Source organism: Balaenoptera physalus (genome assembly GCF_965194825.1).
Source record: "Balaenoptera physalus genome assembly, chromosome: 14".
NCBI classification, from domain to species: Eukaryota; Metazoa; Chordata; class Mammalia; order Artiodactyla; family Balaenopteridae; genus Balaenoptera; species Balaenoptera physalus.
The window spans coordinates 57262150-57287525 of NC_138893.1; the positions used below are offsets into that span (position 1 = coordinate 57262150).

At 38.3% G+C, this 25376-nt stretch overlaps 1 protein-coding gene and 1 long non-coding RNA gene across 3 annotated transcripts in view; both read right to left on the reverse strand.

Moving 5' to 3' along the window:
• Positions 1-18863, reverse strand: part of KIF11 (kinesin family member 11) — a 79875-nt gene extending 61012 nt beyond the window's left edge. For both annotated transcript variants that reach the window (XM_082423639.1, XM_082423640.1), the window contains exons 1-10: positions 18504-18863; positions 14497-14629; positions 14169-14266; positions 14002-14080; positions 12725-12910; positions 12429-12553; positions 9864-9954; positions 9070-9312; positions 7600-7695; positions 3639-3727 (exon numbers count right to left, since the gene is read on the reverse strand). In XM_082423639.1, the coding sequence (XP_082279765.1) occupies positions 3639-3727; positions 7600-7695; positions 9070-9312; positions 9864-9954; positions 12429-12553; positions 12725-12910; positions 14002-14080; positions 14169-14266; positions 14497-14629; positions 18504-18580 (1217 nt within the window). In that variant the 5' untranslated portion in view covers positions 18581-18863. The remainder of the gene's footprint in view (positions 1-3638; positions 3728-7599; positions 7696-9069; positions 9313-9863; positions 9955-12428; positions 12554-12724; positions 12911-14001; positions 14081-14168; positions 14267-14496; positions 14630-18503) is intronic.
• LOC309642397 overlaps positions 1-25376 on the reverse strand; it is a 152479-nt gene that overhangs the window by 117164 nt on the left and 9939 nt on the right. The gene's annotated exons all lie outside the window — the stretch shown is intronic.

A 25376-nucleotide genomic window follows, 5' to 3' on the forward strand; every position in this document is an offset into this window, starting at 1 on the left:
CACATAAAAAAAGTAGAGGTGGGACATACAGCTAGGTGTCTATCAGGAATCAGGAATATAAAGTATAAACCAGACACAAAGACTCCAGGAGAGGCTTGTGATGTGAAGGCATGAGGTGTCACAGGAGGAAGGGTTGAGGTAAGGGGCTAAAACCTGGGAAACTAAAGTATGTATATAGAGCAATTACACCCCCTGCCCCCAGCACCCATACCCCCATACACACACATACCACTGTCACACCACCGCAAAAATCCTCATGAGATAAACGATTGTTCTCTAAAGCACAGTTCCTCAGCCTTAGCACTACTGACATTTTGGACCAGATAATTCTGGTCTGCTTTAACGGGGCTCTCTGATTTTTTGAGCATTAGCAAGTTTCAGAAGTCAGTGCTATCTTTTGCATTCTTCTAGTTCCCTCGTAACTACCAATCATTTTCTATTCCACACTGTGCTTAAATGGCAAAGAATTTTAAGAATGTAGATTTCTTCAAATTATTAGCTAGAGATATTGTTAATTAAAGGAAAAGACAGAACTGAAGTATAAGAGGAGAGTTAATTCTAACAGTTTTTTGATAACTATATTAGTTCTTTATTGGAAATAGCTCTTTAAAGTAGAATGGGATATTTGAAATGCTTTTCCTATACTGAATATACAAGAGGGATGCAACATTGTTATTTAATGAATGATATAGTTTTGATAAATAATTTTTAATTGAAGTATAATTGACTTACAATATTATATTAGTTTCAGGTGTACAACACAGTGATTTGATATTTTTATACATCACAAAATGGTCACCACAATAAGTCTAGTTACCATCCGTCATCATATAAAGTTATTACAATATTATTGGCTATATTCCCTATGCTTTAGATTACATCCCTGTGACTTACTTATATAACTGGAATTTTGTACCCCTTAATCCCCTTCACCTCTTTTGCCCACTCCCTCACCACCCTCCTCACTGGGAACCACCAATTTGTCCTCTGTATCTATGAGTCTGTTTCTGTTTTATTATGTTTGTTCATTTGTTTGGTTTTTTAGATTCGACATACAAGTAAAATCATAAATTTGTTTTTATCTGGCTCATTTCACTTAGCATAATACACTCTAGATCTATCCATGTTGTCATTAATGGCAAGATTTCATTCTTTTTCATGCTGTGTAGTATTTCATGATTTATGTATCACATCTTCTTTATTCATCTGTCAATGGACACTTAGGTTGGTTCCACATCTTAACTATTATAAATGGTGCTGCAATGAACATATGGGAACATATATCTTTTCCAATTAGTATACTACCTCTCCCAGTCTTACAGGCATGGATGTCCTTGTATAGACACATCCCCTGTGCAGACAGCATGTGCTGGGTGGCTATGGCAGGCCAGCTGGAGTAGGCAGAGGCTGGAGGGAGTGATATAGTTTTAATATAGTTTTAAAAGGTCTATTAAACTTGGGATAGATGTTTAAATGTTGGCTGCAGCTTTTGTGATCCTTCTCTGACTTATAGTATAATAATTCTAAGAGCTTTTTCAGAATGAACTTTATTTCAGATCATGCCTCATGCCTATTATGAGTACACACTGTCCTTAAAATAATGGGATGGACAAACTAAAGTTATTTCTTAATCTAAACTACATCAAAGAGATGAACAGAAGATAAGAAAATTAGTCTGCAGTGTCCAACGTTTGACTATTAACAGCAGAAGATACCATATTAGCAAATCAAGAGACAAAACCACTTGTAGATATCCACCGGTTGCCTACTAAGCACCTATTTCCAGCATCCAGATTTCCTCTGGGGAATTACTCTCCCCTGACTGTACAGCAGCCAACCTGTATGGGTGCCGGGGTCGGGGTGGGGAGCTAAATCCATCCCTAAATCCAGGGAATAAGCCTGACTGGCTCAAGACAATCAGGGAAATTCAACTCCTTTGCCTTTGTATGGGTTCATACAAGGACATAACTGAGGACTAAACTAATCGACAAGTGATGTTCCCCTGGCCAGTCTTGATGGTTAAAGGACAGGCAGCCTCTCATCCACACGAGACATGAACGAGAGAAGGTAGCTGTTCTGCTGCTGACCATCTTCCTTGATGAACAGCTAGCCCTAGAAGAAAGTTACCACTCAGGACAGGAAACAGGATCCTTCAGTTACTGGACTAAATATCCTTGCTGTTTTAAGTCAGTTTAAGTTCGGTTTTCTAGCATTCTGATACCAAACTTAAAATATAAAATGTTTTTATTGAGTAAGATATAACATATAAAAAATATTAAAATGATAGAAATAGGGACACCTGTAAAGTGAACGCTTGAAAAAAAATAATGCAGCACTAGTGTGTATGGTAGAGGTATATCTGAAAACCAGAGAAACAGAAAAAAGAAAACATTTTAAAATACCAAGTTTAAGAATTAAGTACAAATTTACAAAAGATTTTTGTAAAAATGTTTTTGCCAACTGGGTATGGGCCATGAAAGGAACAAACAAAACTAAAGTCACATAGGAAGAATAAAAGGAGAATTATTGTTTAATACCCTACACAATATAAATACACAATATAAATTGGAGCATTTGGAAAACTAACATATGAACAACGATCAGGAGGATATAGCACATTATGGTAATTGAAAATAAATGGAAAAAATGAGTTTATTAAATGATTTATACACCATTAGAATGATCATGTAATGTAACATCTATAAAAGAGTAAAAGGTTATATTAAAATGCTTTTGGTTATTATCAGGAATGCCCTGTGAAAGTCACCCTCCTTAGTATCTTCAAGGATAAACGCATTCAGGAATTTTCAAGTTATAATCCTTAGCATCCCACTTGCCTTCTGCCTCTGTTATTATTGTTGTTTCTACATGAAGCTTCAGTAGAAGCTTTCCTTAAAACAAACTACTCCAGGGTTAAAAAGTGAACAGAGGGAATTCCCTGGTGGTCCAGTGGTTAAGAATCCGCCTTCCAATGCAGAGGATGCGGGTTCGATCCCTGGTCGGGGAACTAAGATCCCACATGCTGCGGGGCAACTAAGCTCGCATGCCACAACTACTGAGCCTGCGCGCCACAATTAGAGAGAAGCCCATGTGCCGCAACTAAGATCCTGCATGCCGCAACGAAGACCCGACACAGCCAAATAAATAAATAAATAAATAAAAATTAAAAAAAAAAAAAAGTGAACAGATTAGTGGTTGCCAGGGGTTAGGGATCACTGGGGAAGAAGGGTGAATGAATATCACTACAGAGGGGTAGCAGGAGCAAGATGTCTGTAATGATAGGATAAATCTGCATCTTAACTGTAGAACTATAGCAAATCTACAAATGTGATAAAATGAGGTAGAATTATACACACACATTGTACTAGTGTCAATTTCCCAGTTTTGATACTGTACAAACAGTGACTTAAGATGTGGGAAACTGGGTGAAAAATACATAGAACCTCTGTACTCTTCTTGCAACTTCATATGAATCTATCATTATCTAAAAATAAAGTTACATAAAAAGAGTTTTAAACAGTTTCATAACTACTTGTTAATGTCAAAACGAAAAGAAGCATCTATAGGAGGCACTTCAAATAGCCTATTACCAGAAAATGCTTATTCTTAGAAATTAATTTCCATAGCCAAGGGCTTACCTGAAATTTTCTTCAGAAATGTACACTCCATTTTTTTCACGGGCTGCAGCAAGATCTCGTTTCAGACGCTCTATCTCTTCTGTATACTCCTATGCAAGAAGAATGTCATGTCAATTTAGCACTTCAGTTTGGGGAGGATATGCAATAAATAAAACAAAGTTAGCCCTCCTATGTTTTTTAAAGCATAAAAATGTATGGTAAAAAGTCATAACCATACTTTTCATTCAATATTACTCTGTTTAGAATAAAGTGTTTCAACAGCTTCCAAAACTCCTTTAAATGCACTCATTATAAAAATACAGGCTTCTGAAGAAAAAACACAACCTCCAGTACCCAGGTTGGTCTCTAAATAGCATCTCGCATTAAAAGGAACCAGGATTTCTTAGAGAAGTGTCTGACTCTAGGACTGGAGCAAGAAACATTCAGGATGAACCTGCAACATCTTGTCAAAGAAAATAGGAAGAAAGCCAAAGAAGCCTAGGCTAGTGAAAAGGACTCAAGAACCCACTTAAGAGGTACCCACTGATCAAAGACGGGACAGTTTGAACATCAGCGAGGATATTAACTACAATTGGTAAGCACAAATGTTTTAAGTCCATGAGTTTATAATGATATTAAGAAAGCTGGGAAACCAACTCATTATTCTCAAAACTGTCAAAGGAAATGAATCAAGCATTTGTCCTGCCTTTCCTATAAGAATTATACACTTGGGTAGCTGAGGGAAAGTTCCTCTTTATAGAGGTAGTCCAGCAATCAACTAAGAAAGAATAATTGAATTAGAAAATTATCATTTTGCGATCGTTAAAGAACTAATGGATCGTCACTTGAATATAATCAATTCCCCTCAAAAAGAGAAAGAACCACACATTATGTGCTTCCTAGTGGGAGAATATACCACCACCTATGAAGTAGTTTGGCCAAAAATATATAAATAAATAAAACCTGCATCTATCAAGCCTCAAAATCCAACTACCAATTTATAGAAAATACGAAGAATAGAACATGTCAAGATAGTATAGGAAACTTCTACAGGACAATAATACAGATACTTCCACAAATACATTATAAGAGGGAAAGTAGATGGAAGAAGAACCAATGTATTGAAACCTAAAGATAGATCCAAAAGTTGCAAAGGGTAAACCTTAATTGGATCCTAAAACAAACTATTAAAAATATACACTGAAACAATTGAAATTTTTAAAATGACCGAATATTTTATCATCTTAAAGAATTACTGTTAAATATTTTAGATTTAATAATAACATTAGGGTTCAAAAATTCAAGTGTCTAAATAAAATTAATGCTTATAAAGGAGCCTGGCATTTTAAAAACAATGACTATAAAATCACTGTAGTTTTCCTCAGGTCCTGACAATTTTGAGGCTCTTTATGAAAAAAGAGGTTTTCTCAAATAAACTTCCTTTAAACTGTCTACCTGATTCCAAGAGATATTACACTTTGCTGTACACCTGAAATTAACACAACATTGTAAATCAACTATACGCCAATAAAAATTTTTTTTAAAAAGCTACAGTAATTAAAACTGTATATAAAAAAATTTTTAAAAATAAAAAAATAAAATAAAATAAAACTGTATATTAGTGGAGGGACAGACATAAATCAATGGAACAGAATAGAAAGCCCAGACATGTGCCCACACAAATATACCCAACTGATTTTTCACAATGGTGCAAAATCAGTTTAATGGAGAAAACATAGCTTTTTCAACAAAGAATGCTAAAGCCATCCAGACACCCCATAGGTGAAAAAAATGTACCTTGATCTAAGTCTTACGCCTTATACAAAAATCAACTCAAAATGGATCATGAAATTAAATGTGAGATGTAGAAATACAAAACCTTCATTTAAAAAAAAAAAAGGAAAAAATCTTCAGGATCTAGAGGTAGGCAAAGAGTTCTTGCAATTGACACCAAAAACACAATGCATAAAAGAAAAAAATTGACAAATTAGACCACATCGAAATCATAAACACTTGCTCTGCAAAAGCCCATAAGAAGAGGATGAGAAGACAAGTACAGCCTGGGGGATAATAATTGCAAACCATGTTTGTGAAAAAGGACTAGTATGTAGAATATATTCAAAGCTTTCAAACCACCACCACCACAACAAATAATCCAATTAGAAAATGGGCGTAAAAACATGAACAGGCATTTCACCAAAGAGGGTAACAAACAGCAAATAAGAACATGAAAAGACGTTCAACATCATTAGCCAGTACAGAAATGTAAGTTAAAACCACAGTGAGATATTATTTATTACCTATCATACTCATCAGAATGATTAAAATAAAAAATAGTTACAACACCAAATGCTGGTAAGGATGTGGAGAAACTAGATGACTCATACATTGCTAGTGGGAATGTAAAATGGTACAGCCGCTCTGGAAAACAGCTTGGCAGTTCCTTAAAAACTTATCATTCAATTACCATACAACAATTATACTCTTGGGCAATCATCCCAGAAAAATGAATATTTATGTGTACACAAATTACTGTAAACAAATGATCAAAGCAGTTTTATTTATAATTGTGAAAAATTGAAATCAGCCCATATGTGTTTCAACAGGTGAATGTGACAACAAACTGTATGTATGGTATACACATACCATGGAATATTCCTCAGCACTAAAAAGGAAAATCTATTGATATGCACAAGTCAGGTGAACCTCCAGGGAATTATGCTGAGTGAAAAAAAGGCAATTCCAGGGCTTCCCTGGTGGCGCAGAGGTTAAGAATCCGCCTGCCAACGCAGGGGACACGGGTTCGAGCCCTGGTCCGGGAAGATCCCACATGCCGCAGAGCAACTAAGCCCGTGCACCACAACTACTGAGCCTGCGCTCTAGAGCCCGCGAGCCACAACCACTGAAGCCTGTGCGCCTAGAGCCCGTGCTCCGCAACAAGAGAAGCCACTGCAATGGGAAGCCCATGCACCTCAACAAAGAGTAGCCACCGCTCGCCACAACTAGAGAAAGCCCGCGCGCAGCAACGACGACCCAATGCAGACAAAAGTAAATAAATAAATATTAAAAAAAAAAAGGCAATTCCAAAAGTTTGCATACTATATGATTCCATTCAATAACACTTTTGAAATGGCAAAGGTTTAGAAATAGAGTACAGATAGTGGATAGCAGAGATTAGGGAGGGGAGGTGAAAGTGGGAAGGAAAAGATTATAAAAGGGCAATGAGGAATCCTTATTGTGATGGAACTGTTCAGTATCTTGACTGTGGTGGTGGCTCCATGAACCTACACATGTGACAAAATTGTATAGCATTAACTAAACACACACACGTGAATACAAGGAAAACTGGGGAATAAGATCAGTGAGTTGTTATTAATGTCAATACCCCTGTGGTGATTTTTTACTATTTTGTTTGATAAAATGTACAAAGGATCTCTCTGTATTATTTCTTTCAACTGCATGTGAATCTACAGTTACCTCAATAAAATCTTCAATTAAAAAAAAAAAAACCAATACCAAGAAAAGGAAAAGACAAGCCAGACTGGGAGGAAATATTTACAAACAATCTCATAAAGGGCTTGTATCAAGAAGATATGAACAACTCTTTACAACTTAATAAAAAGACAACCCAATTAAAAATTGGGCAAAGGATTTAGTAGATATTTCACAAAAAAAGATATACAAATGGATAATAAACATGTGAAAAGATGCTCAATATCATTATTCATTAGGGAACTACTAATTAAAACTTCCTTGAAGAACCATTATACACTTAAATTTTGCTGACTTGATAGAGCTGGTAAAGTCAACATATTAGCATTAGGAAAAACATTTTAACACATAGGGTATTTAGTTCAAATCATTAGATGAAAAGCCTTACCATAGGCAATTTAATAAATTTTTTTAACAATTATCTATTTCAGTTCCTCATTTTCACATTTGTCAAACAAGATTACATTACTCCACAAAAATTCACAAATACCTTAATCAGAGCTTTTTTGGTGAGTTTCTGGTTAACTTCAGGCTTATTGAGTATGTTCTTTGCTCTGTGAGCATATTCCAATGTACTCAGAGTTTCCTGTGATGAAAAGAAAAGGCCAATTACTGAAAATATTAATTTTCAACAAGAGAAGCCACCACAATGAGAAGCCCACGCACCGCAACAAAGAGTAGCCCTGGCTCGCCGCAACTAGAGAAAGCCTGCGTGCAGCAACAAAGACCCAAGCCAGCCAAAAATAAATAAATAAAATTAATTAATTTTAAAAAAATGTTTAGACTTAGATTTTGGTGATAGTTGCACAGCTCTGTGAATACAGTAAAATCACTGAATTATATACTTTTAATGGGTGAATTTTATGGTATGTGAATTATATCCCAATAAAGATATTTTTTTAAATGAAAGGGGAGTTAGAGACCTTTCCTAATTCCATTTAAAGCACATAACCCAATAAAAGATTTTACCATCTTTGTTGTTTCTCTTGGTTTTCCTACCTGTTCCCACACATCCAACCCCATCTTCAGTGCTCTCTAAGCAGCCTCTAAAACAGTAGCATTCACTTAACCCACTTCTAAGTCCTCAATCAGACCATCCACTGCTAATGACCACAGCAATTTTCTTTGAAGACTGTGTGGAAAAATGCAATTAAGTAACTAGTTTGGTTTTTTTTTAATTGGGGTATAATTGCTTTACAAAGTTGTGTTAGTTTCTGCTGTACAGCAAAGTGAATCAGCTATATGTATACATATATCCCCTCTTTTTTGGATTTCTTTCCCATTTAGGTCACCAGAGAGCACTGAGTGGAGTTCCCTGTGCTATACAGTAGGTTCTCATTAGTTATCTATTTTATACACAGTAGTGTATATATGTCATTCCCAATCTCCCAATTCATCCCACCCCCCTTAAGTAACTATTTTTTTTAATTTTTGGCTGCATTGGGTCTTCGTTGCTGCACACTGGCTTTCTCTAGTTGCGGTGAGTGGGGGCTACTCTTCGTTGCAGTGTGTGAGCTTCTCATTGCGGTGGCTTCCCTTGTTGTGGAGCACGGGCTCTAGGGTGCATAGGCTTCATTAGTTGTGGCACGCAGGCTCAGTAGTTGTGGCTCGCAGGCTGTAGAGCACAGGTTCAGTAGTTGTGGCGCATAGGCTTAGTTGCTCCGCGACATGTGGGATCTTCCCGGACAGGGCTCAAACTCATGTCCCCTGTATTGGCAGGCGGATTCTTAACCACCGTGCCCAGGAAGTCCCAGTAAGTAGTTTTTTAAGATTAAAAACTGTCAGAAAGGAGAAAGACAATTTTTTCAGTGGTGTCCTCCTCTACATGTCCACATGCAATGTCCAGATTCTTTTTACTGTAGTATAGAATGAATGAAGCCAATTGATGAACTTTAAAAATATGTGATATTAAATAAGAATTATAGCTACTACACTTCCGGATACCTTTCAAAGAGCTTACCTCAAGATTGAGAGATGCAGGAGAAATTGTTGCAATTATAGATGTTCTTGTACGCCCCCCAAGAGAGTCCTGGAGAATTCTAGTTAGTTTAGATTCTCGATAAGGAACATGAGGTGTTCTTTCTACAAGAGCAGTAATAACCCTTCCCAAAGTCAACAGGGATTGATTGATATTTCCAGCTTCCCGAGCTCTCTTGTCAACTGCTCCAGAACGTCCAATGTTTTCACTTCCTGCAAGATCAACCTTAAATTTTAAAAATAAAAGTAAGTTCTCAGTCCATTGGATTTGGAATAGAAGACTTTCATTCTCGTATTGTACATAAATATATTAAATAGCCAGTAATTTTTCTATAATTAACAATCCACTACAAACCTAATAACCCAGTGACTACAAAAATATTGTCTATAAATACAAACCTTCAAGCTGCTTTATGAGGTGATAAAGAATTAAACATTGGAATAGAACTACCATCTGACCTAGCAATCCCACTTCTGGGTATGTATCCAAAGGAAATGAAATCACTATGTCAAAGAAATATCTGCACTCCCACATTCATTGCATTATTCACAATAACCAAGGTATGAAACAGCCTAAGTACCCATTGATGAATGAACAGATAAAGAAGATGTGATGTGATACACACATACACACTTGAATATTATTCAGCCATGAGAAGGGATATCCTGCCACACTGTACATTTTAAATACATAATTTTATTTGGCAATTATGCCTCAATAAAACCAGAAAAAAAAAACAGAAAGAATGAAACAGTGGTATTAAGGTTGATGCTTACCAAGTTCAACTTTCCAATTTTAACAAGCTCCTCTCCATCAATTGTAGTTTCTTTCATATGTATGGTAACAGAGAAAACTGAGTGGGAACGACTAGAAAACAAGACCAAGTTGCCCAGTCATTATAATATAAAACATTATTTGCTTTCTATAAAATATTGAAAACAGCAAAGAAAGATCTAAATCCACCAGGGTAGAAAAAGATAGTATCAGAGAAGATACTAATAAGATTTTGGAAGACAGTGGATGAATAGAATGCTAGGTTTTTGTTTTTTTGTACCTGCTGCCCGCAGGGGAGATCCCAAAAGGGAAGGCTTGCAATCGATCTTTCTACTTATAAGAACCACTTGAGGGGCTTCCATGGTGGTACAGTGGTTAAGAATCCGCCTGCCAATGCAGGGGACATGGGTTCAAGCCCTGGTTCAGGAAGATCCCACATGCCGCAGAGCAACTAAGCCCGTGCACCACAACTACTGAGCCTGCGCTCTAGAGCCCACGAGCCACAACTACTGAAGCCTGCATGCCTAGGGCCCGTGCTCTGCAACAAGAGAAGCCACCGCAATGAGAAGCCCGTGCACCGCAACGAAGAGCAGCCCGCCCCCAACTAGAGAAAAGCCCGTGCACAGCAATGAAGACCCAACACAGCCAAAAATTTAAAAATTAAAAAAAAAGAACCACTTGAAATGTCATTACCATAAATTCAAACAGCACCAGGCAAGCCATCTGATTACTCCCCTTCAATTGTTCTAAAAGTACATTGCTCTGCTTTGAGAATGTCATCAGAGATAGGTAGCTCCTTCCACTGAACAGCAGAAATTAGTAAACAGCAGTGTTTACCAAAACACTACAAGATAATCACTGCTAGACTATAAAGTTTTCCAAAGTCTGTCTTATGCTGTATACTGACATTCAACTTTTATCTGAGAGATATCAAAATCATATAGACAACCAAAGACATCATTCCTTTCTGCATCAGTGACATTTGGTAAATGACATTATGTTTGTTAATGTCATTGATGGTTGGCATATGGTAATTTTTAATTTCCTCATTTGTACTTTTCACGTTACTTGGAAAATTTTACAATAAGTATCATTTTTACAAAATTATTTTAATTATTTTATATAACAAAAGAGGAAGGGCACATGGAAAAATATAAACTATAGATTTGAATTATAACATGCATCTCATGTTTTCCTACCATAATTTATCCATTCTTAATTGAAGATTATGGAATTAATGTAATTAAGCACAAAAGTTAACTCTGATTTTGGAAAAATGAATTACGTTTTCCTTCTCTTTATCACATACATTCATAAGAAGAGATCTTTATTCCAGTCTATGTACAAAAAAGGGAATCCCTAATTATTCAAATTTACAGAATAAGAATTTCATATTTCAGAGAAAAGTATTTAGAGAAAAGAAATTTTCTTAAGTTCATTCCTCAAATTCTAAATAAAGTTATAAACCAATCATTTAATGAAAATGGAAATTTCATTCTATGATTGGTTTATAACTTAATTTTTTAAATGGAAAGCTATTATAGGAAAATTTAATTAAAATTGTAAAAGCACCCATAATTCCATGATCTTAATTACTTTCATGTTATGCTATTTTTCTTCTTTCTTTAAATGCATACATATTTTTACAGAGTTGCAATTATAATCGTTATAGCATATTGTAGAAATGTCCAACTATAAGAGAGCAAAGAAATGAGAGTTAGCCCTAAAAGTCATTTTGTAGCTCAGGGAAAATGATATTCAGATAAGTTTAACTACCTGAAGTAACATATTTAGTTAACTGCAGAACTGGAACTAAACACAAATATCTAACTCCTAATCCATAGCTCTTTCAATTACATTCTGATGTTTCCTTCAAAGACTAGCAGAAAAAAAATCACCTCTGACTTGGTGAACTGCATTTGGAGAGTTTGGGATGCATCCTATAAGGGGTACTATCAAATATGCCCCTTTCTCCTCTTGAAAGCCAGTGTTAGTGACCATTTGTCTTCCTACATTAAAATGAAGCCATTTGGGGGAAAAAAAAAAATCACGTTGCACAACCTAAATATATACAATTTTTGTCATTTATACCTCAATAAAGCTGGAAAAAAATAAAATAAAGTCATTTGATTTTCTTCTAATCCTTACTCAAATCAGGGGTTTTCAAACTGTGTTCTCAGTACACTGAGAGGCTCCAGAAAAGTGCTCAGGGCAAACCTTCCTAAGGCTGAGGAGGTTAGCCTCTGAGCATCCCACTGCCAAATCAACTACAGCAGCCACATTTTAATCTGGGCTCCCATGTATAATTTCATTTGGGAAAAGAAATCTTCTCCTTAAAAAGACTTAATACTTCTGCTCAAGTTCAACTTGTCTTTGTTCTCCTTTCAACATTCTCCCAACATTGGTGCTCTCCCTATAAATCTCAAGCCAATTACTAAGGCATGCAATCTAGCATACAATCTAGACGTGTGACTCACATACCTTGACTCATCCCACTTTGATTCCCCAAGTTCATAATTCTTCTTAAAAAGGAAATGGAGCCGTGGGGGAAACAATGGCTTTCTCACCTAGAGTAGGCATTCATCAAAGTTGCTGCAGTTGTCCTTTTTGCTGCCCCCTTCTCCAAAATTTGATAGACTTCATCTTTGTTGTGTACTGTAATTTCTTCTAAACCTTTGATTATCACTCCCCTCTGACAAAATATCAAAAAAGCATCCATTAGATTGGTTTAAAAAAAAAAAAAAATATATATATATATATATATATATATATATATATATATATATATATATATATATATGGACTTCCCAAAGTATCACACATTAACATTTGGAGACATTTCATTCTCAAAGACTGAAGTTACCTTGTTACGGGGATCATCAAACATCTGTAGTCTCTCAGAAACATCAGAAGATGGATTAAGGAGATCAAAAAGCTCTTCATTATAGATTTCCAACAGTGACACTTTGACTGAAAATTCAGTACCGTTATCAGTAAGTTTCTCAAAAATTTGATGAAGAGTACGTGGAATTATACCAGCCAAAGGATCCTGAAATTGTAATGTTAATAAAGACTTTAAAGAATGCCGTTTACTGCAATAGTTAAAACACATATAACAAGGGCCTCCTTTATAGTATATTTAAACATAAGTATGTCAAAACAGGTTTAAAAACAAAACAAAAACTAACCTGTTGGAGAAGCCAAGCCATTTACAACAGTCTGTTTAATAGTAATTATTCTTCCTTACACCTTCCACAAATCTGTCATTCCTGTCAGCCACTTTATGCCTGAGCATTACACAGAAACCAATTGAACCAAGCTACTTATAAAGCCAATTTCAATAATCCTTTCCAAGTTTTCTCATGAGAACATAACACCATCATTTTAATCAGAAGTGGTTCATCTAACAGTATATTCTCTAATTCTGACATAAAACAAAGTTGTTTCTCAAATGTCTAAGCATCCTTAATAAAACTGTTACGACTCTCTAAATTTTGAAACTGTGCTTTAATCCTGTTCCATATCTCCTATGATTACAATTCCATAACTTTGTTATCCATGCACAAAGTAAGTTAATACCTCAGGTATGTAACCACTAGAAAAAAGGATCTACCTAAATGTTGATAATACGGAAAATTAACTTAGTCGTTAAACTCATTTAAACACGTTTGATAGAAATCTTTGTGAAACGTACTATGTGCTTTCTATAATATCCAACAATACAGCTATCTTAATTTCTTGAACACTCAAAGCCATCATTAATAAAGTACCATACCGCTTCCCCCGTATGCTAACTTTATGATACTAACTCCCGCACTGCAAGGTTTTCCCCTTCAAGCCCTACTCACATTCCACTTTCCCACCATAGTCTGCTCCAACTATTCTCTCCGAAACAGACCCTTCTCTTATCACTTAACTGTGCCATATGTATTGCTCCTCTCTCTCCCAATAAGAATGTATGTTTCTTAAACAAAAGCCATACCATATACTTTAATTTTACTGTAGTAGTAGTTTATCCTAAATTCATGTTTGACATGGGTACTGTGATCTTTTCCATTTCAAGACAGGCCTTCAACCAAGTTTTATTTGGCTATTCTTCAGCCACTTTAGAGACAGAAGTCTGTTATAAACAATAAATACCTCCTCCCAAGTATATTCTTCATTAGGGGACCTTTCACCTTCCATTGTAAAGGTTTTTCCAGTGCCAGTTTGGCCATATCTGTCAAAATTAACAAAAGTGTTAAACAAAAAAATGAATACACTCATCTAAACCTTTTCATCAATTTGAAAAATAGTGTTTCACTCACGCAAAAATAGTGCAGTTATAGCCCATAATAACTTCATCCAGAATTGGACAAACGACACTTCGATAAACGTCAATTTGTTTAGTAGATGCTCCAAAAACCTATCCAAAAAAAAAAGGCATTTCTTAAAAAAAAAAAAAAACTTCAGAATAACTTTAATAATTTTGTTTTTAATATATTAACTTATTCAGCCCACTAGAAACCATTTGACAACTTAAAGGATTAACTGAAATTTGTAACTGTACACTAGAACCTACAGAAAATATGTGTACTAGGATAACTTTACATTAGTGAATAATAAAGAAGTAGAAGCATTTTAGGAAGTAAGTACCATATCAAAAGTATATGTTTTCCTTGAGCTTTTGTCAGCCAATCCTCCAGTTCGTACACTAACTTCTTTCCGTATGTGATCACATTCTACTACAGAATGGGCATTAGCTTTCCGCTCTGCCAAATTAAATGGTCTGTAAAAAGAAACACACAAGGTTATTCAAGAACTCTTAGTTATCTGGTTACTGATGACATTTTTGTTAATACCTCAGACAAGAACAATGTGAAGTTTTAACTACATTGTTGGTGATAGAGATTAAATGAGTAAATGACACTGCTAAGGCAGACAGCAGAATTTTAAGGGTTTCAATTCCCAGAAATAAAATTAGTTTCTTAAAAAGTTTTGAAAGACATGTACAACTTTGACAGTTTCTTGGAGTAGATGCTAACAGAATTAACTTGTAAAAAATGCCAAACTTATTTTTTAGAATTCTGTTTCCACTGTTCTTAGAATCCGGTCAAGTTAGGTTATGATGTAGTAGAAATAACATGCCAGATTTGCGTTCAAAATATTAACCTTCCAGTGGATAAAGGGCACAAAATAAAAAACAGATTAAAATAATGACTAATACGTTGAGTGCTTACTAGGTGTCAAGTACTCACTGTTCCAAGTGTTTCACATGTATTAACTCAGTTTGTCCTCACAGCACTGTGAGGTCTAGTGGGGAACAGTGACATAAAACAAGTGATTATAAGAGAGGTGATGTTTAGAAAGGGTACGTAAAAGGTAGGAACATACAGCAAAAGTTTAATGTGGCCTTCATTGGGACAGGGTGGGAGAGGGGAGAGGCATGGGTGACGGGAAAGACTCCCTGTGAAGTAATCTAAGATAATAAATGCCTCCTTAGGCATTTCAGTAGAGTGAGGACTCTCCATCCAGTCTGCTTGGGCAATGTAGCCCTTTGTGCCTGTCTCCTCATTTGAAAATTAAGGTTGGTAATGGTACCAACCTCACAGTGTAGGGAAAGAAATCCTGTTTAATTTATTGTTTCCCCAGTGTCTACTATGCTTAGCACACAGTAGGCACTCAAATATCTGTTATACTACACTGCTTAATAAATGTCATCCTAAGGGGAATGATCGGAAAGCTAAAAAGAACCATAGTCCACAGAATAGCATCTATAAGATACTGATATATTTAACGCACGTCTGGGCCAAAGCGAAAGGTGTACTCTTGACCTGAGTTCATTTTTCCCATTCATTATCACATACTGTGACAGGAAACGCCAAATAGGAAATTATCTTTCCCCTCATTACTAGACGAACCTAGGTGCTATTTATTTTAAGAAGGATACCTCAATGTCCTCTGGCATGCCCCACCCCCTAGCATGTTTGACTGGTCAGAAGACCAAATTTGTGATCCTGGGAAATTTAACTCAGTAACTTCCAAGTAATATTTGGTCATGCTGTCATTTGTCAAATGTACTGAAACCTACACAATGCATATAAGTCACAGTATGCAGTATTATTAAAAGTTCAACAAAATTAAGTCAATACCAACTTGTACTGAGGTAGGACAAAAGTATCAAGTGGAATGAATTCCTCTCATGTGGTTAAACCTTTTCCAATTGTTCTAATCTCTTGCCTGGATGTGTGATTAAGTTACCAAATGAATACCATTCAAGCTGTCAGGGCAGAGTAGTAGAAATTCACACAAATCACACATTCCTAAGAGTTATCAAAGCTCCCAGAGAGAAGCTTAAGGGACTGTTTGCACTACAATAAAGAGTGCTGCTAAGCAACTATTTTCCTATCCAGACTTCTTTAATTAGATATTGCAAGGTTTCTGCTGATGACACTAGCAAACCCATCAATTTTAGTTGGCCTCACTACAGTATATTAAAATTCAAACAACCAAAATGGTAAAGAAAGACTGAGGATTTAAAAAAAAAAAGTCGTGTAAAGCGGACTTTTTGAATGAAGTGCTAAATCCATTCATTCATTCCATAAATATTCATATAGCTGTTGTACAAGTAAAGAACATCGTAAAGACTGTATTCATTGTAATCAAGTAATGAAGTCATCTCTTCAAATTTTGCTGATCTCTTAGGCTACAAAAAACTGTGCCAATTAAAAGTTTAAAACTGGGGGAAAAGGCCTTCCCTGGTGGCACAGTGGTTAAGAATCTGCCTCCCAATGTAAGAGACACAGGTTCGAACCCTGGTCCAGGAAGATCCCACATGACACGGAGCAACTAAGCCCGTGAGCCACAACTACTGAAGCCTGCGCGCCTACAGTCCGTGCTCCACAACAAGAGAAGCCACCGCAATAAGAAGCCCACACACTGCAATGAAGTGTAGCCCCCGCTCACCACAACTAGAGAAAGCCCGTGGGCGCAGCAGCGAAGACCCAATGCAGCCAAAAATAAATAAATTTAATAAATTAAAAAAAAAACCGGGGGAAAAAATCAGATAAGAGTATGTGACAGAAACCACATATGGCCTGCAAAGCCTAAAATATTTACTATCTGGGCCCTTTACAGAAAAGATTTGACAACCTCCGAGGGCCTCATAAGTTGTTTATTTAGTAAAGTTTAAGGACATATTTGCATTAGGAAGGCTATTTGAAAAAGAAAAGGCTAACTTGAAAAGAAAAACATCTCTTTATACTGAAATTATTGTAAACATTAGACACAACCTAAGCAATTTTCATTAGTGATAAAGTAAAAGAAATCTTTTTTAAGTTAAGCCTTGAAATGTATGGAGATAATAAACATGAAGTTCAGGATAATGTTTAACTCTTGCGGTAGAGAAAAGGGATGCGGAGGGATACTCCGGGACTCTAGATGTAATGATTGTTCTGTTTCTAATCTGGGTGATGGATACACAGATGTCTGTTTCATTGTTCTCTATAACTTTTTAAAGGTCTGACATATTCTGTAACTAACAATAAAAATGAAATTAAAGAAAATAAAGCCACACAGAAAAGGTAATACCACTTGACTTTACTAAACAATCAAAAATCATCTAAAAATTTGCATTTGAATATAGGCTGTTTTTTTTAATCTTGAAAACAAGTAACTATTAGCAGAAGCCCTAGAGTGCAACTAGAATGTAATTGGCTAGACTTAAGGTTACCACCAAATGTCTTCTCTGGCATCTACTTTAGAAAGTTAGCTATTACCTTTGATATCTACAACTCAAGTCACCAAAGCTGTGTAGGCAATAACCTAAGAAAGTTTGTTAACACACTTTTTAAATAACCTTTTAATTTTAGAATACGTTTGGATTTACAGAAAAGTTTCTGATAGTTGGTAGTTTTTAAAACAACAGCAGCAAAAACAGACATTAAAAAACACACAAATACCAGTAAACTGTGGAGGGCCTCAAGTATGTTCAAGTATGTTCTTCCTCTCCTAGCTCATTTTAAAATTGGGAAGTGATATGGAAACCAATCAGGGGAGAGTTGAACCCCTTCACCCACCCACTGGGAAATGTAGCAGAACTTAAGTTTTCTCCTTGATCTTAAAAACATAAACTCACTCTACAACTTAATTTTTAAATTTTAAATACAGTGATGTTTACTTGTTTAGTAGGGATTAAGGAAATATTGCATCTAGAATAAAGAGAAGAGGGGACTGATTACGTTTTTAGAGGTGATGGAGAGGATGGTAATCCCAACATAAGTGCTAAAACATCTGTAAAGTAGGTGTGCAGTCATCTCCAAACGGACCAACTGCAAGGAGTGACACCTAAATCTTTGTCGACAGTAGTTTTTTAGAAAAGAACACATTTCACTAAAGAACGGCGACCAAATTCTCCTTCTCAATAGCAGTTTAAACTATAAACTCAGATATAAATGTCCTTTCTTCTGCAAAAAAAAAGTAAAAATACTAATTTACTCCTCACAGCAATCTGGTGTCATTTTATCAAACAGAACGCAGATAACTATGAAACAGGAAGGTCTGGTCCCTTCAGAAATTGCAAACAAAAGCCCTCTCCTCGGACCTCGCAGGAAGGAGCCCTGCAGCAAAGCCCGGGGCTCGGAATCCTGCCAAGCTCGGCCTACCTGCATCTGACCACCACTTGGATGTTCTTCCCCTTCTCATCTTTCTTCTTCGCAGATGAATTCGGCTGAGACGCCATGACGGTCCCCGCCGAAAATTCAAGGCCTGGTCGCGGACTCGGGCGCCGTGGGGCGTGGAGCGGCTCGGCGGCCGGCGCGGACCCGGGTGCCCTCCTCCCCTGTCGGGTGTTGGCGTGGCCGGGGAAATCGCTCTCCACCAGGGACTGTGACTGGCCCCGGCGTCTGTCCTGCACCCGCCCGAGCCTTCGAATCACCGACCTAGTCTCCGCCCGAAGCCCAGGAAACCAAGCAACGACTCGGCGCCTCAATTTGAAAAAGGAGCCGAGTCTCCGGGCCAATTGCAGCGCAGGCGCGCAAGGCACCATGGGACTCGGTGTCGTCACCAGATCCCGCCCCCGGGGCGTGGCCCGCGGGAAAGTAAATAGCAGATCCGACCATGCCCACCCGGAACTCGTAGTCTAGTGGGAGAGACGGCGGGCTTAGTAGTGTCACACTTCAACTTGCTCAACTTGGTCAAATTACATCGCGTCTCTAAACCAAAATTTTCTCATCTGCAAAATGGGAATAATAGCAACCGTCTCAGAGAGCTGTGTGAGAATTAATGAGGTGGTGCGGGTAAATAGCTTAGACTAGAACATGGAAGCGCTCAGGAAGGCTGGCCGTGATTATAATTGTTATTAGAGAATTGTAAGAGAGTGCTGTGGAAGCACAGAAGAGAGGTGCAAAGCAAGCCCCTTTCTCGGAGGAAACGTCCACACTAGTCTTGAAGAATAATTAGGAAGTGTTAAGGCTACCACGGGTACGAAATCGTGATGAAAAGGACACTGAATGTCACTTTAGGACTAGGAATTTATCCTTCAACTGATGAGAAATCGTCATCCCCAAATGATTCCAAGAAAGAAAGCAAGATCAGTTTTGCGCTTTCCGACAGCCGTCCTGCAGTAACTGCTGCAGGCTCAGGGAGCACTTCCCTCTGTCTACGTGGCGCAGCGTCCGGCAGGGTCTCAAGGAGGTTGCGCAAACGCCCGCCCCAGTCAGCCTACAAATCCCGGCAGCCCGCGCACCCTGGCCCGGCTCGCCCTCAGTGACCGCTGGCTTCCGTAAGGGTACTCTGGGCGTTTGGGCAGTGCTTGGGGTGACTCGACGAGCTTAGATGTGGGTTGTGGACCCAGGAAATAATGAATCATGGGCCTGTGCCATAGTCGGCTCTGGGAACTGCGCCTCTGGGCCACACTTAGCCCACGGGAACCTAGATATCCTAGTTTCTTTTTTTTTTAATTAATTAATTAATTTTATTTTTGGCTGCGTTGGGTCTTCGTTGCTGCGTGCGGGTTTTCTCTGGTTGCGGCGAGCGGGGGCTACTATTCGTTGTGGTGCGCGGGCTTCTCATTGAAGTGGCTTCTCTTGTTGCGGAGCACGGGTTCTAGGTGCGTGGGCTTGAGTAGTTGTGACGTGCGGACTCAGTAGTTGTGGCGCGTGGGCTTAGTTGCTCTGTGGCATGTGGGATCTTCCCAGACCAGGGCTGGAATCCGTGTCCCCTGCATTGGCAGGCGGATTCTTAACCACTGTGCCAGCAGGGAAGTCCCAAGATACGTTGTAGTTTCTTAAGTGACAGCCAGGTGGGGTGGAAAGCTCTCAGGCCCCTTTAAGTGTTCCTCTGCTTATTAACCTCCTACATTCCCCCAAGGAAACATCTACATCTACAGCTTAGATGGATGGTCCTCTCCATCCTGCATAGCCAGGTGCCTACTGATATCTCCTCTTAGATGGCTCACCAGCATCTCACAATGGACCTGTCCAAAACATAACTCTTTACCCCCCTTACCGCCACCCTCATCTTTCTCATTTAGACACGTGGTGCTAACCAGACCTTTGATTCCTTTCTTCTCCCTGTCCAGTGCAGTCCTGTTGCTTTTATCACCTCTGTCCTCCACTCTATTCCAAGTCTCTTTTATCTCTTCCCTGAATAACTGTCCTTAACAACCTCCTTAACAGGTCTCGCCACTTCTGCTCTTTTCCATTCCCACTGCATCCATTCAGCAAAAGGAAGGCTATTTTTTTTTTTAAGTATTTTTATTTATTTATTTATTTATTTATTTATTTATTTATTTATTTATTTATTTTTGGCTGCGTTGGGTCTTCGTCTCTGTGCGAGGGCTTTCTCTAGTTGTGGCAAGCGGGGGCCACTCTTCATCGCGGTGCGCGGGCCTCTCACTATCGTGGCCTCCCACTATCGTGGCCTCCCTTGTTGCGGAGCACAGGCTCCAGACGCGCAGGCTCAGTAATTGTGGCCCACGGGCCCAGTCGCTCCGCGGCATGTGGGATCTTCCCAGACCAGGGCTCGAACCCGTGTCCCCTGCATTAGCAGGTAGATTCTCAACCACTGTGCCACCAGGGAAGCCCAGGAAGGCTATTTTTAAAAACGAACAGATTATGCCCTTCATGTACTTTATAACCTTACATTAGCTTCTCATTGTATGCCTAGGATAAAATCCAAACTCTTTACCATGTTCTGTAAAGCCCTTGTCAGGAAGGGAAAAATTTCTCCCTTTACCCATGCTGAGTTCTTGTTGCTGGACTAATAATGAAATTGACACAAGACAGATTAACAGGCAGAAAAAACTAATTTTAATTGGAGCACAAGGAGGTCTCATAGAAACGGGACCTAGGAAGTGGCCAAAGCAGGCAGCTTGTAAGTTTTAGACAAAGAAACGATAAATTTATGAAAAATTGACAGGACAGAGAAACTTAGTTTGGGGTGCTCAATTAGTGAATAATCTAAACAGAGTTTAGGCTTGGGGTAGCAAATTAAAGAAGTAACAAGATCTGTTTATATAGGCTTCTTGCCTGAATTCCCTGTCTCTGGCGATAAGGGTGTCCTTTTACCTCTAGATGCAGGTAGTGCACCTTTCACATGAGAGGTTTATTTCCTGCTCGCAGGGAGACAGAAGGGTCAACGTGTCCCTGTGGCAGTGACCCTTTCTTAAGTAACTTTAATTCCAAATCATCAATATGCCACTGAGGTACATTTTTGGGGCAGCCTATCATGGGCCCCAACACCCTCATGGTCTGGCCTTGGCCAATACAAACAACTCCAGCCTCTATCCACACAGCTTACTACCATGCTCCAGAACTTCTAAGCTCTTTCCTGCAGCCAGACCTTTGTATTTGCTGTACCATCTCCCTACAGCTCTCTCGTTTGGCTCCTTGCATGGCTTACCCATTCTCATCCTTCAGATCTCAACTCAACTTTCTCTTTAAAAACGCCTTTCTGGACCATTCTATCTAAAGCATATTCCTCCTTTAATTTTCTGTCTCAAGATGCTGATTATTTCCTAAATAACACTTACTATAATCTATAATTACATTGTCACTGTATTGTCTGTCTACCTTGCTAGAATGAAAGATTCTTCAGGGACTGTGATTGTTTTGCTCAATACTCCCCGACCAGGGATGGAATCTGTGCCCCCTGCAGTGGAATCGCAGAGTCTTAACCGCCAGGGAAGTCCCTCCCAGTGTCTTGAATGGAGCCTCACACAAAGTAGTCACTAAAAAAATATATGAGTACCTGTAGGAAATTACTTAACCTCTCTCAACCTTGGTTTCCCTATCTGTAAAATGGAGATAATAATTATTACTATTATTGTAAGAATTAAAATAATAACATGTGTAAAGTACCTGGCACATAATAGGTCAAAAAATGTTAATTTCTTCTCCTTTTCTTTCTCATTAGTAAATATCTAAACTATATTTAGGGAATTCCGTGGCAGTCTAGTGGTTAGGACTAAGCACTTTCACTGCTGGGGCCCAGGTTAGATCCCTTTCCAGGAACTAAGGTTCCACAAGACGTGTGGCACGGCCAAAAAAATAAAAAAACAAAAAACAATATTTACATTAGCAGTCATCTGGGTTGATGCAAGAAATTCAAGAGTCTCCATTTGTTAATAGTTATAGCTGCCATTTATCTAGGGCTACCATGTGTCAGACTTTATGAAAGACTTTGTGTGCACCATCTTATTTATCTTCAGAACAACTCTTTGAAACAGAAACTAGTATTTCTCACTCTTTTATGAATAAACAGGCCAACTAAGTATATTGTCTGTAGTCTACAGCTAATAAATAACAGAGAAGGAACTCAGAATTCTTTCTGATCCCAAATCCCAGATTGTTAACTGCTATCTCCCTCACCTAATTCACCTAATTTTTTCATGTGGTCAGTGTACCTGTATCCCATTTTCATCATACCCTTATTGAGTTGCTTATTACAAGCCAGGCATTGTAGAAATAGGCTGAATTATAGTTCCTGCCCTCAAGACTAGACTAAATCTAATGGAGATGGCCGGGGTCTTATGGAAATTTGTAAGAGTTTTGTTCCACTAGGCAGGTGGCTGTCATTGATATGTTATTTTACACTGTCTCTGTAGAGCTCAAACTACTCAAGCGAGTCAACACTTCTCTCTTGAAAGTTTGCCCATGTTTAGAAATTATTTTTAATACTCTAGGAATAGTTAACCTAAATTCTACCAGTGCAATATCATTGGCCATGTGTTTGACCTGGCATTCTCTCTTTTAAGAGTATGTATATTTCCTGTATAAATTATTTTTAATTGAATTTTATTTTTCTTAAAACGTGGACATCATTTTGAAAGTTAAATAGTTTTTAAAGGGCTTATAAAAACAACAACAAAAAAGCTATTTCCCTGCTTTATCTCACCCCAATCCCTCCAGACCTCCACTCCAGAAACAACTACTTTCAACTTAGCTACTTTTCTAGCATTTACACATTTTCATTTTTGTAAAGAATTTGTATGTACTGTTACCTTTTGATTAATCAATTTTAGACTTCATTTATTGACTTCCTCTTATGGAAGATGAGGATTTAGTTCTCAAACCTTACTATCCCCTCTGCTTTCCCTTCCCCATACCCACAATATCACAATTTTTGTTAAATCAAAGACCTGTATTTAGGTTATATGCCTACTCATAGCTGAGCATTTCAATCTAGTGAGATTGTTTCCTTTACTTTTTGTCTATTCTAAAGTTAATAACTGCCCAGTTTTGTTTGATTAGTTTTCCTTATTTTCCTAATTCTTCCTATAGCCCCTCAGTAAAACTTTCCACCAATTCAATCACAACAGAAATCTATCAGTTTCAAGTTGTTTGTAATTGAACTGCTTACTCTCTAGGCCTGTACCAGCTGCCATCCTAGGGTTTCCCTTGGCTTGTTTTTGGTTTTTTCCTATTTATTTATTTATTGGCCATGCTGTGTGGCATGCAGGATCTTGGAATTCCCTTTGCCAGTTTCCTGGGTTGGAGATCATGTTTTCTGGATCTCATCTGTGTACTCTTTCTTGCTTTACTCCCTTATTTACTCATGTAGCTTCCTGAGAAACAGTGCAGAGGAGATAAATTTCTTGAGAACTTGCTTCTCTGAAAATGTTTTTATTCTACTCTGACTCTTGATTGCTAGGTAGGTTATACATAGAGTTCCAGATTCTAAGTATTTTTACTTCAGATTTTTTTTTTGAGAGGTTTATCAGTTTCCTATGACTGCTGTAACAAATCACAGCAAACTTGGCGGTTTAGAACAAAAGAAATTTATTCTTTCACAGTTCTGGAGGCTAGAAGTCTGAAATCGATTTCACTGGATCAAAATCAAGGTGTCAGGGACCTCCCTGGTGGTGCAGTGGTTAAGAATCCTCCTCCCAATGCAGGGGACACAGATTTGAGCCCTGGTCTGGGAAGATCCCACATGCCGTGGAGCAACTGAGCCCGCACGCCACAACTACTGAAGCTCCAGCGTGCCTAGAGCCCGTGCTCTGCAACAAGAGAAAGCACCGCAATGAGAAGCCTGTGCACCGCAACGAAGAGTAGCCCCCTCTCGCCACAACCAGAGAAAGCCCGTGGGCAGCAACAAAGACCCAACACAGCCAAAAATAAATTAATTAATTAATTAATTAAGAAAAAAAGAACATCCTTAAAAAACAAAAAATCAAGGTGTCAGCAGGGCCAGGCTCCCTCTGGAGGCTCTAGGGGAGAATCGGTTCCATGTGCCTTCCAGCCTTCTGGCGGCTGCTAGCATTCATTTGCTTGTGGCACATCACTCCAATCTACCTCCATGATTTCACTTCTGTGTCAAATCTCCTTCTGTCTCTCTCTTATAAGGATACATGTGATTACATTTAGGGCCTACCTAGGTCATCCAGAATACTCACCCCCGTCTCAAGGTCCTTAATTTAATCACATCTGCAAAGTCCTTTTTTGTTTTATAAGGTAACATTCAAAAGGATTAGGATATAAATATCTTTGGGGGGACTGTTATTCAGCCTACCGCAGGAAGGATATCATAAAAATACCTTATTTATTTTGATGCTGTTCTGTTAAATGACTTAATGCTGATAAGGAACCTGAATTTATACTCTAATGGATTTTTTTTTTTAAGAGCTTTGGTTAGCTGATTAAACAAGCCAATACAAATATCCCAAATAAGATTAAATGTAGCGGACTTCCCTGGTGGCACAGTGGTTAAGAATCCGCCTGCCAATGCAGGGGACATGGGTTCGAGCCCTGGTCCGGGAAGATCCCACATGCCGTGGAGCAACTAAGCCCGTGCGCCACAACTACTGAGCCTGCGTTCTAGAGCCTGCGAGCCACAACTACTGAGCCCGCGCGCTGCAGCTACTGAAGTCCTTACGCCTAGAGCCGGTGCTCCTCAACAAGAGAAGCCACCACAATGAGAAGCACACGCGCTGCAATGATGAGTAGCCCCCGCTCACCGCAACTAGAGAAAGCCCGCGAGCAGCAAGGAAGACCCAACACAGCCATAAATAAATGTATTAAAAAAAAATATTAAAT